We start from the raw sequence: 12692 nt of genomic DNA on the forward strand, positions 1-12692 counted from the left end.
AATAATACCACAGTGCAGCACTATTCAAAGGGTTTTATCCTTATTTTTGAGCAGAGAAATCATAGTGCCCCTGCAGCACAAATCAAATAAATACAGTACGTAGCAGGCACTAAAACATTTTTCATGGCTAAATTATTCTTAAGAATTAAGTAAAAATGGCAGAGCAACAAAATGTTACACGTCCTCAAACATTTTCTAGCTATACAATATCAGATTGGGTTTACAATGGCATTTAGTATCAATGATTGTATGTACAGGTATCACATTGGTTGGTCACAAGATGTCTTGGACAGAGTTGAGGTGATTTGTGCCAACGCCATTCCAGCTAGTCTGGAGGAAGATGATAAGGACACTGATGATAAATATCACACACTATCCAAGTACACATATTCCCAACAATGCTAACCTCAATGTTTATCAATTCATACCACAGCCAGACCATATCGTGTTACTATCGTGTCATGTTGGTGGAGCTGGTGAACCACTTGAAAGTTGTGCACACAAGCAATGAGGTGAGTGTCACAACAATAGAACACTATACTGATTTGTAAATGTCTTTTTTCTTTGTTTCCTCATCCACTGAGACACTGAAGACCATAGGCGGATCTAGGAGGCACTGTCAGGGGGGGCCAAGGGGGGGCAAGAAGTTTTAGTGTACAACAGCATCTATTCCACTAAGAGGAATTATAGTACACAGGTTATATTCAGTTGTATAACTATATTCAGTATAGCTGGATGAATGATAGACATACAATTTTAAGAGAAAATTTTTAAAAATTAGACTTCCTAGGTTTGAATTTGGGAGCATTTTTGGTAACATTTAGCTTAAAAGTGTATGCTTGCAATGTATATAAAGATTAGTTAGCCTATCTGAGATAAAACCTGTTTGATGGTAAAGTGTAATAAATCAAAATATAAAGGTGTAGCTAGTATTGTTATGACATTAGAATTGTGACTGTTCTATTAGAGTAGTGACTGCTCTATTAGAGTATCTCGATCTTGGCACAAAAACTTAAACTTACTTTCTTTACAGTGTACAGTATAACTGTAAAGTACATTTATAACTGTTGTCTTCTATTTTCCCATTGGCTTTCTATACTTCTGAATACAGTGTGAATGCATGATTCCAGTTTCTGGTATCAATATAGTAGTACTGTGAGTCCAAGGGGGGGCAAGGGAAGGGCCAGGGGGGGCACAGCACCCCTTGGCCCCCCCTCAGATCCGCCTATGCTGAAGACATACACAATATAGTTACCAGGTGCATACCACAAGCTACTAAAGGAGCACAACCTTAGGAGTATTATTATATTATGCCATTTATTTTATAGATAAACAAATATGTACATGTTGTGATGCATAGTGAGAAAGTGAACTATTGTACCAGGAGTACATAATAGAAATTAGGAAATACCCTTGGTTCATTCTGGAGGAGAACTCTTGTAATCACTACTTGTAGAATTCAATTGGATCAATATTCTTTGTCTCTGTAGGATCAGAATTACAAACTGATGCAGCTAGAAATATCTGTGCGAGTGTTGTGTATGCTAGTGCAAGTTGTGAAGGTGTGTGATGTTCTATAATGATGTGTAATGAACATATGCACATGTCTGTTGTAGGCCTTTGACAAGAAGCCAATACTTGCAATTGCTCTAAAGGTTTGTACTGTATAGTAGGGACCGCAAAGGTTTGGGTGTGGCCCATGAAACAACATCACCCAAAAGCTAGCCTCACTCTTTCCCTCACGACGATATGGCAGTATTGGTTGGGTAAAACTAAGCCCAAACAAGCCTTCTGATCGACCCAAAACACTTTCAACAAGTTGCAGAATTTTTAAAAAAATAATATTTTCTGCCGACTGATACCTTCAGACAAGTTTAACTCAACAATGGCTAAGGTTACAGGCTTGATTTCTTCAGTGTTCGATGTTGCTTCATCCTGAGACATGCTTTTTTGCCAACCACAGCATGTACAATGCACGCATCACAGACTTACCCCTTTGTCCTCCTTTGTGTCCCAGTTCTTTTCGCTGACAATGCAAGGTGTCAATTCGTGATAGTGTGATATGGCTTCCCCGTGGCTGTATTATGCTTATTTCCCATATTTTTCGTGATGATTGGAGAGACACTTCTTGCACTGTCCTTCATTCATATCGCTGTGTAACATAACTGAAGACGAAGTGTAATGGCCACTGCACTTTTCAGTGATTGATTGTTGGGCACGCGTTCAGACACAAAATTGTTTTCATGGATAGAGCATGACGGAATAGGAGGAAGAAGTAATTATGGAACTAATGAAGAAACAATACTCTCGGATAAGAATGTGAGAGTAAGGGCAGAGGAATGATGGCGGAAAACATATTTGGCTATAGTGTTTCAGTATAGCTACATACACTCAATGTATACAACAAGGAATTTTCAACTAGAGTAGGGACCATAGTACATCGATAAAAAGTACTGAAACAAGTTGGAAGTAGTCCATGATAATTAAATCACAGTAAAACAATAAGAAGTGTTATATCCCTACTGTGCATTTGTATCTTGAGCACAGTAGGGATACAATACTTCTTTTATGGTGATTTAATATTGTGCAATATACTCCAGCTTGTTTTAGTGCTTTTTTCAATGTGCTATGGTCCCTACTCTAGTTGAAAATTCCTAACTTTTGTGTATTTGTTCTTAAGAATAAACATTGCTCTATGTCTGTGTGCATGCCTTTGTTTTGTGTGTGTCTGTGTGTGTGAAATAGTGCCTTTATTGTATTTTCCTTTTAATTATAATTTTTTCACAAAATAACTTAATATACAACCCATGGTTTTGCATTTCACTGTAGTATGGTCAGCAGTATATGGAAAACTTTTTAAAATCCTCCATGCCATTTTTGGATACTCAGTTTTACAACAATAAGGTATGTATACCATTGTGTGTACCCGTTAAACATGACAGTACCTGTATGTGTGTCTCTACATTAGGATGAAGTTTTACATTTACTCAAGTCACTTCAGCAGAGCACACGTACCATGCAACATTTCTGCACTTATTCTAAGGTCAGTATTAGTGTCATTGTTTCAGTCTATGGTTGTACATAAATTTAAATATTTTGCTTACTAGTTAGGAAAACTGAGCAGTGTAAATACAACTATAATAAAACCAGATAACCTCATCCAATGAACTTCATTTTGTGTTGAGTTGGTCTTATTGGAAGGTGCACATATGCATTTGTTCCTTACTATTGTATGTACCTTAACTGTAGTTCACTGTATGTATTAATATGCAGGTACACCAAGATGTTACTCTGACTCAACATGTTCCAGCATTAAAAAAGTCACTAGAAAAATTATTGTTCCGTGTGAAGGTATGTGTGCTACACAGAGTACATGGTGACCATTACACAACTGTTTACCTGTTTATATGACACCAGTATAAGAAGTTGCATTCACTAAAATTGATATATATTTTCAACTACATGTATATGCAAAGGCATGCTCTAATCTGATGCCGCAGAAAAGCATCAGAGACTTACAATGGGAAAACTGTGGTTAATGTGTATTGTAGTACTGCAGTAGGGATCCTCCCTCCCAAACAAAAAACTTTAGCCATAATGTGGCTGCTAAAAATCACCTTAGAAATACTTCATGCCACAAAACACACCATGGAAGAGTTAACACTTAGAAAACCATAACAGAAGTACAAGTACAAATATTAAATTTTTTTGGTATGTGTCTTTTGAGACTCTGAAAAATATTGTCTTTTTGTACCTTGCCTTCTGTCTCTACTTCTACTAGTCATCATCATCTTCCTCATGCAAGGAAACCATATCAACATGTCAATTCTCCATACCTACAGTGTGCTTTCTTAGAGAAACGTGTATTTAGATGCTACAAATTATTCTTAAGGAAGAAGGTATCACATTTGTTACAAAAGACAGAACATTAAGACCACACCCCATACTGATCCAGCAGCACTTATAATGAACAAACTAGTTATTTAGGGATCCAAATAATAAAAAGTAGTGAAACAAGATATATGATTGATGGTATTAGAACTATAGCAACATCCATATGTGTTTGGCATTGATCAAATTGTATCAAATAGTACGGTAGTACTCTTTAAGTAGGGATTCCCCCAAAAATGATGTGTGCTGCCTAATATGCTACCTTTATTTTTTTTTAAAAACATCATACGTGACGAAAATCACCTTTAAGGAATAATATTAGTCTATCTAACATCACACCAAATACAGCATTAAAAATAAGAAAACATAGGCGGTCGGATACAGAATTTAAAAAAATCACCAAAACTTGAATTTTCATCATCTGAATGCCTGCCTGCCTGCCTGCCTGCCTGCCTGCCTGCCTGCCTGCCTGCCTGCCTGCCTGCCTGCCTGCCTGCCTGCCTGCCTGCCTGCCTGCCTGCCTGCCTGCCTGCCTGCCTGCCTGCCTGCCTGCCTGCCTGCCTGCCTGCCTGCCTGCCTGCCTGCCTGCCTGCCTGCCTGCCTGCCTGACAGACAGCTGGAGGCTAAACGAAGCAGTGCACAGCCACTATTTTATGCCACAATAACAAATTCACCAGTGGAATGTGCCTTTTGGGGTTTCGACGAGTGTGTGCCCTCTGTGCCTTGTCTTTCCTTTTATTTTCAAACAGCTTTGTTCTTCATGCAATAAAACCATATTGAGGCATTAGTTTTCTCTATCAACACTTCCCTTGAGCAGCATATTTAGACATTTAAGCGCTTACACTTGGTGGATACCTGTAACCTCACACCAATAGGTTCAGTACCACAGCCTATTAGCTAACGTGATCTTGGTTGATTAATAATAATCGAGCACCAAGACCACACCTCTTAACAATCTATTTACTTGATCACGATGACATATCCCGTTATTATTGGTCTAACTGTATTCATAATGCTAGCACAGTGAAAATATGAATTAGTGACACACCCCTGATAGGTGAAAGGCTGACTTGGGATACTCCAATACAGCAGTCACCCTAATAGAACAGTCACATGTGTATAGCTGTATGCTATAGCAGAATAACCAAACAAAAACATAATTAATTTTAAAAGTGAAGTAGGGATCCAAGCGATAAAAAGTAGTGAAGCAAGAGATGAATGATGATATTACAGCACAGTTTGGTGGGAAATCCCTACTTTGGCATTGAACAAAATCATTTGTTATAACATGCCAATGTAGAGATTTTCCCACTGAGCTATGCTGAAATACCATCATTCCACTACTTTTTATTGCTTGGATCCCATTTTTAAATTAATAAATTTTAATGTACTAGAATAATGACATGCCAGCTATGCTGTAATACCATCATTCATATTTCTTGTTTCACTACTTTTTTTATCACTTGGATACCTACTTTAGTTTTAAATCAATAATTTTTAAAACTATACATACTGTACAACCCATGATTTTATCATGTGATGAGATATTAGCTATTATATAGTACACTCCTGTCTATATGTAATGAGAGGATTGTGGTCCTTGCAGGATATGTTGTGCAAGCACAATTGTGAGGGAGCATTTTGGATGGGAAATCTCAAGAACAGAGATCTCCAAGGGAATGAGCTGTTCTCACAGAGTCAAAGCGTTGTAGCTGCAAATGACAGCAACCAGGAAACCTGTGAAAAGGTAAGGTGTATTTATTGTGTACATGTATAGTGACCTAGTACATCACTGCTACAAGTGTCATCAGTGTAAATACATAAGCTGAGTGATGAGTTTGTATATCATGATATCGTATCGTGATAATCGTGATAATCGTGATAGGAAAGTATCCTATATTGCACACCATCACACTCCACTAATGCCTGTATGTACTGAACTTGCTAATACTCGTATACTACCCTATTTCATAAAATCACTGCAACTTAAGAAGCTATCAGGAGTTTATAAGCACCAGACGCTGACTTGTTGTCTTCCTGTCTGATAAACACCACTCACTACTTATATATATGTACATGTTGTTTTTTAGCTAGTTGTGTTAAGTATGTCATGCAATATGCTATTGTATTCAGGAAATTGATGCAGATCAAGACTCTAGCAGTAACAGTGAACAAAATGGTAGGCTTACAACATTAGTGTATTGTATCAGAAAGCTCCAAATGTTTTCTCTTTCATGCAGGTGTATAACTAACAACTGTCTTAGTGCTGCTGCTGTTTAATGTTATCTAACTTCAACAGAAAAGACATAACCTACACATCTTACATACAGTTCTTATTGTAATAAGCCGCATATAATTTGTACAGTATAATTACTACTGCAGCTATATAATCATTGGATTGGGCTGGTGGACTGGGCTACTGGATTCAATTACAAGCATAAACTTTTAAGCATCACATTTTAAAGCATTGTATACAATCAGTATAGTGGACCAGTCAGTGTATGTGGGGGTGCTGCTTGACTTACCATTTAATTTCACTTCTTTGCTGACCATAAGTGCTCATATACTACAAAATAACAATATACCCCTGGTAGATCCAGTACCCCCCTTCCAAAAGATGTTCTGTAAACAAGATCGAGATACTCTAATAGAGCAGTCAGTAAAATACTCTAATAGAACAGTCACCTCTTGTAGCACTTAAGAATCCTCCACTGAGCATGAAAATTATGACAATTTACTTTAGGTTCATAACTGAACTCATGAATGTCATGATCCCTCATGCAGTTCATCAATGTAGACCACTTAGAAAGTATATGATTAAGAGATTTTGTGCATAAATCCACTCTAAAACTACACCAGCTACATTAAACATTTCAGTCCTGAAACAACATTCATTGGTTTATAAGGCCATAATTATGATGTTTTATGCTTAACATTTAGCCTCCTAGGAAATAAGTATATGTGAATTTCTGTGCTGATGATGCCCCCAAACAACAATTCCAACTGATACGTGTGTATACTGTCCGGACATTGTGATATACAATTCCCAGAGCCCATCTGTCACCCTACTGGAATTAACTTGTCTTCTGGACTCTGCTCAGCATATTCACAAAATAAAGTTGAGTATCTTCAGTTGCTGGCTGAATTTGACCGCTTTAACATCCCTAATTACTGTGAAACAATTGAGATATCAGTGCTCAGCTATCTACAATAAGAATCTGCATAATTTATTAAATCTTGTTCATCCTGAAGTGAGTCAGTACATGTACATCCATCAAGAAATGTCTAAATGATACTGCCTCTGCCAGTATATATATATATTGGCTTCTAGAAAAATTTTTCTGGCAAGAGATTGTAAAGAGTGGATATTAGGTGAAGTACTTGTATATTGTAGGTTTTTGTATTTTTTCCCTTGCCATGCCCACATTATAATATTATTGGCTCCATTCATGGTCCTATTTGTGGTTGCATGTTACCTGAGGACTCAAATGCTTAAACTTTTGTTTGTTGTACATATTTTCATCATTCATGATGGTTTCTCGATCTCCTGCTACACAGTACACGGTTACCTGTTCACCTCTTTATGTCACACTGTGTGCTACATAACTACAATTGATGTTATACTTTCCGGCTCGCAACTATGTATACACTCATGATCAACTCTAGACTAATAAAATAGTTCAATTGTAATGAGTCACCCACGTACCCACATTAGTTTAGGCTAACTTTCTGATATAAAACATAAAATTAGCAATAAGCATGCATATCCTTATTGCTTTCTTGACCACAGTCAAAAGACTAAGGACTGAATACAGCCACCATTTTATGCTACAATTACAAACTTATATTATGTCGCATGTGCCTCCAAAGAATATCCTATTTTTGCACCTTGCCTTTTATCTCCACTTCTACTGGTCATCATCTTCCACATGCAAGGAATTATATCAATGTGTCAGTTTTCCTCACCAATGCTATCCTTAGAGGAGCGTGTCTAGATGCCGCTACTAAGCTCTTATGTATACTACTGTAAGAGGGGTTCATTACGGAAGACCACTGATCCAGCAGCACTTATAATGATCTGGATTGCTGCAGGAAACAAGGCACAGTATGATAACACGCAGTCAGTCACATGATAGAGAACAAATTGGTGTATATACTCAAAATTAATCATATAAAGTAGGGACCCAAATGACAAATAGAAATGATAGAATATATCCCACTTTGGCAATGAAAAAAATTGTCATGCAATGCTATGTTGTTCTGTTTCACTACTTTTACGATACCTACTTCATTTATAAATTTTAAAAACTTTAAATACACTAGTATATGTGTACATGTGTGCTTATTAGCATGTTATTATTATTGTAGTGATATGGTTAAGTATCATGAACTACGGTAGTGGTTCATAATAGGGATTGCCTATGTTTTTCCTAAATCCTAATAGAACACTCAACTAAACACCACCTTAGAAACCTTTTCCAACCTCAAAAGAAGCCTTAGAAGATAATTTGGAAGAAATTTAGGTCCACTAGTGATAAAAGTACTTTTTTATTTAAAGAACTGAAATCTGCCATTTTGTTAATCTTTTTTTTTCCCACAGGGCTAGAGCAATATGTGAGTACTTTTTGGGAATAAAAACTACATAACTTTTCTTCCTATGTCTTTCTTCACATCCATGACCTATTTAAGGCTATTTTTAAATATAATACAATGATAACACATTCTCAGGCAAATTTGCTTCTTGTAGGTTCACTTTGCCATTGCTTCTGACTTAGTCTCTGCAAGGGTAACCAACGTGTTAATAAGTATCCAATCTATTTGGAACCCTATATCATTAGTTCATTACCCACAGTATATTAAGTTCATACCAGATCTAGAGCAACAATGTTGTTGTGTACCACTGCATACCTGCGTACTACTTACTGTGATCACATAACTGCACAAGTATGCATGCCTACAGTATTATTATGATAAATCAGAAGCCATATACTATTATTGCTGACCACAGCATGCACTGCCTATAGCTGGATATGTCAGAGCTATATACAAAGTACATTCAATAGTAATGAAACAATACACTGGTGTTTGCTAACTCTGATAATATTAACTGACTACTTAATAGCAACGTACTGTACATGATGACTAACTTGATATACATGTTTAGTACTGTACTATCAAGCACCACCAGCACCTCTTATTATTATCCATAAATGGATTTATAAAAAGTAAACAAACTAGCATAAAAGTAATTTTAAAAATTAACATTAAAACATGGGAATAGAGATCGCTGAAAAAAGTAAAGAAACAAGAGTCAAACAAACCAGCATGTTAAACACACAGAGATCTCTATTCCCATATTTTAATCTTTAAAATTACTTTTACACCATATCTTGTATATACAACCCACGATTTTATAATAATGATGTCAATTAGCTACACTCCTGACTGTAGGAATTGTGGTCCATACAGGATATGTGACCCTATTTTGGAAAACCATACATTTGGGCACATTGGCCAATTTTCTTTTTTATAGCTACAATGAAGCACTGAGTGGTTATCTACCTTGTGTGAACATTTTGTGATGATACGTTGAAGCATTCCAAAGATATGGCCAATTTACTGTCTAATACATTACAAACTAACTTTTCATTATCAGTTTATAGAACTGTATAGTGATCAGATGTGACAAATTGATGACAAATCACTTTGTTGACAAAGATCATGATCACCATTCTTACAATCTAAAATTAATGAAAAGAGATCCTTGATAGTTTAATCATGTGTTCTTTGTGCTTTTTCTCAATTAAATCACTTGTATTATTGTCTAAAGACAAGAAAATGTTTGGTTTTGGGAATGAACAAATTACCCAATTTGTAAGTTAATTGTTGTCCCACGCATTGTGAAACTACTACATGGTCTGATATAATTGAGTATATCTCCTAGATAAAAGAAGCTATGGGTGTGAAATTTCACAGCAAGAAGGCTTAATAGTTGCTTTATCAGAATAATATTATGCAAAAAAATTAATTTAAAAAAAATCACTGAAATTTTCAACTGAGAATTCCCACAAATTTTGCATGTGCCCAAATGTATGGTTTTCCAAAATAGGGTCACAAATGTTGCATGTGTATATAAGCGCAATTGTGAGAGTGGCAAAACAGGGTTATCTTTTACATTGATGGAAATATTATGGTCGTTAATTAGTCTGTGGCTTATCACTGAATTTTTAGCACCTGTGTGTTAGGCAACAGGCACGCCCCTTATTATTCTACACTCTTATGTTTAAAATACAAATAGTCTGTCATTTTTCACCCAAAAGGCATGAAAATTTTGGATGAGTTATTATAGTAATTTTGCTACAAAAGAGCACTTGCGGTTTTTTGATAGCAACTTCAAGTGACAAATAGCATGGAAGTGAAAAGAAAGATTGGTGGCAGTGTCAAACCGGAAGTTAAGTATCTGATGATTGAGAAGCTAAGACAAAAATAAATTAAAGACACACAATAGTTTGTACTGTTTTGTATAGTGTATCATGAAAGTATCAAGGCTCTAGCATGTAAACTGTAAGACTAGTTCTAGTTTAAAGGGAAAAATTATAACTTGCATTCTACAGTAAATTAGCAGTTGGGTTTGGAATAAAGTGTGCTCTAGTGTTAGTAAGAAAGTACAGTATATTTTCCCAAACCATTTGTGAGTTAAGATAATTTCATGGGAGCCGTACATGAACTGTACAGAGCACCCTGATTAGACAGGTTTCACTGTACAAATCTCACGGGGCAAAACTTTTACAAAAATGTGTAACAACTGATTAATGTGCACTGTAAGTACATCACGGTTCACATACTCTAAAGAAAATACAGTCATCTTTAAGGTACTGGCAAGTGGGAGTTGCATAAACAAGATCCTCATGAGATATAAAGTCATGTGTACCCCACCCATACTCGGCCATCTCTTCATCCACCACTCTACCTGTTACAACAGTATCATAAACAGCTTCACTGAAGTCTACTGTATCAGAAAAGTGATCTTCATCGTTGAGTTGGTTTAATATCATCACTTCAAGTTCCACTCCAAATGGCCAATTCAGATGATCATCATATTGACCTTTCATTAGACGTAAATATACTGAGCAGTGAGTACCGTCATATTTATCATTGCCAGAAACAATGACATTAATCCGGATCCTGTATCCTTTCTTGTGAGTAAAAAACGGTTTACTAAACCAATCTCTCTTGTCTTTCATTTTCTTTGCGAAACCTGTCATCTTAAAGGTCACAGGAACAATTCCATTGCCTGGTGATGATATCTGGGTAGTCAAGTGTAGTTGTGTAGGCCAGTTATGTGCAGCTGTTGCAGTGCCACTTGTGTAGCTGTAGTTCTTCTGATGTAAGAGTGCCTCTAGTGCAACAATTCTACTACCAAACTCATTTTTTACATGAGATAGTTCCTTTTTAGTTTTAGACAACTCTTTCAGGCCTTCATCCAACTTGGACTTGGCTTTCTCCAAATTAGCATTAGTTTTATTCAATTTAGAATTGGCTTCATCTAACTCTTGCCTTGCTTTATCTAACTTAGATTTTGTCTCATTCAATGTACAGCTTGTTTCGGCTAATTTGAAATTAGTTTCATCTAATTTTGAACTAGAATCCAGATGTGATTCCCACTTTGATTTAGTTTTACTTAACTCACACCTGGTTTCATCCAGTTTACATTTAGTTAAATGTAAGTGATAATCTATTTTCTCCTTGTTGTGTTGCCTCACTGTTTGACGTGTCATCCTCACCTCACATCCCATAGTCTGATATTCACAATTGATTATTTCTAGTGGACAACTATTCCTGTGCTTGTTCATGTCTTTACGGGAAATACATCCAGCTTGTTCGCACATATTAGGACAAGCTAGTGGATATTCAATGCATTTTTCCTCATGTTTCCCCTTTATAAACTGATGTTCTCCTTCAAGTTGGCAGTACTGGCAGTTCACCATACGACATGGACACTCAGTCTCAACATGTTTGGTTAAATCTTGTCGTTGTATTATTCCACCACACCCACAAGCACACAGCACATCCTCATAATCACAACCATTATCTATCGTAAGATGATTATCAATGTAGTTGATTTCACCTTGCCACTCACAGCCTCTCCCCTCGTTTGTACAGTATACGTGTAGGCTCTTAACTTCTCTGTCTATTTGTTTGTTGGGAAACGTTACCAAGTCTTCACCACGACACATCGGACAAACGTTAAGAACACTGCTCTTAGCTTCCTTCATACCCTCGAGACAAGACTTACAGAAAACATGCCCGCAGCACATTGTGAGGTGAGGGTCTTTACTGGGAAGATGACATATTTTACATACGACTCTGTCTGGAGGTGAGGTTACAAACCGGTACTCAAAACCGCCGCCTTTAGAAAATATCTCATGTATCTCCTTCGCCATTTTCCCTTTGGGATCACGTGAAATCATTTCACCTCCACACAAATGATCGCGTGATCAACCCACGAACGTAGTGTGGGATTTGGGATTTCTATATGGCTTATACCATAGACTACATATAATCTATGCTTATACGCTGTAGCTATGCAGACCTATCAAATACATATTATTATCGTAAATGTATAGCTAGTAGTTCAATGAGCACTAAGCAACTGACTGTTCTATTAGAGAATCTCGATCTTTTGCAGATAATTTATAGGTCACATGATCTAATTTTTTTTTCTTACATACCTGTGCAAAATCGGGTCGGTTGGATCCGAGCAACAACTTTTCAATAGGTTTGGCCTTAGCTGTTACGAC

The 12692-nt window shown here is 36.6% G+C and overlaps 2 protein-coding genes across 2 annotated transcripts in view; one reads left to right on the forward strand and one right to left on the reverse strand.

Moving 5' to 3' along the window:
* The window catches only part of LOC136242468 (Fanconi anemia group D2 protein-like), a 41773-nt gene extending 35492 nt beyond the window's left edge, over positions 1–6281 (forward strand). Inside the window, exons 22-31 of the mRNA XM_066033896.1 lie at positions 258–380; positions 434–512; positions 1491–1562; positions 1617–1655; positions 2830–2904; positions 2969–3043; positions 3274–3351; positions 5498–5638; positions 6025–6070; positions 6132–6281. Of these exons, the coding sequence (XP_065889968.1) occupies positions 258–380; positions 434–512; positions 1491–1562; positions 1617–1655; positions 2830–2904; positions 2969–3043; positions 3274–3351; positions 5498–5638; positions 6025–6070; positions 6132–6139 (736 nt within the window). The 3' untranslated portion in view covers positions 6140–6281. The remainder of the gene's footprint in view (positions 1–257; positions 381–433; positions 513–1490; positions 1563–1616; positions 1656–2829; positions 2905–2968; positions 3044–3273; positions 3352–5497; positions 5639–6024; positions 6071–6131) is intronic.
* A 4306-nt stretch (positions 6282–10587) lies between these two features.
* On the reverse strand, positions 10588–12361 carry LOC136243268 (TNF receptor-associated factor 4-like). Its single transcript, XM_066034793.1, has one exon. It carries the CDS (start codon positions 12333–12335, stop codon positions 10722–10724), a length of 1614 nt encoding a protein of 537 aa, XP_065890865.1. The 5' UTR covers positions 12336–12361; the 3' UTR covers positions 10588–10721.
* Positions 12362–12692: the final 331 nt, after the last annotated feature.

Source organism: Dysidea avara, chromosome 13, assembly GCF_963678975.1.
Source record: "Dysidea avara chromosome 13, odDysAvar1.4, whole genome shotgun sequence".
NCBI classification, from domain to species: domain Eukaryota; kingdom Metazoa; phylum Porifera; class Demospongiae; order Dictyoceratida; family Dysideidae; genus Dysidea; species Dysidea avara.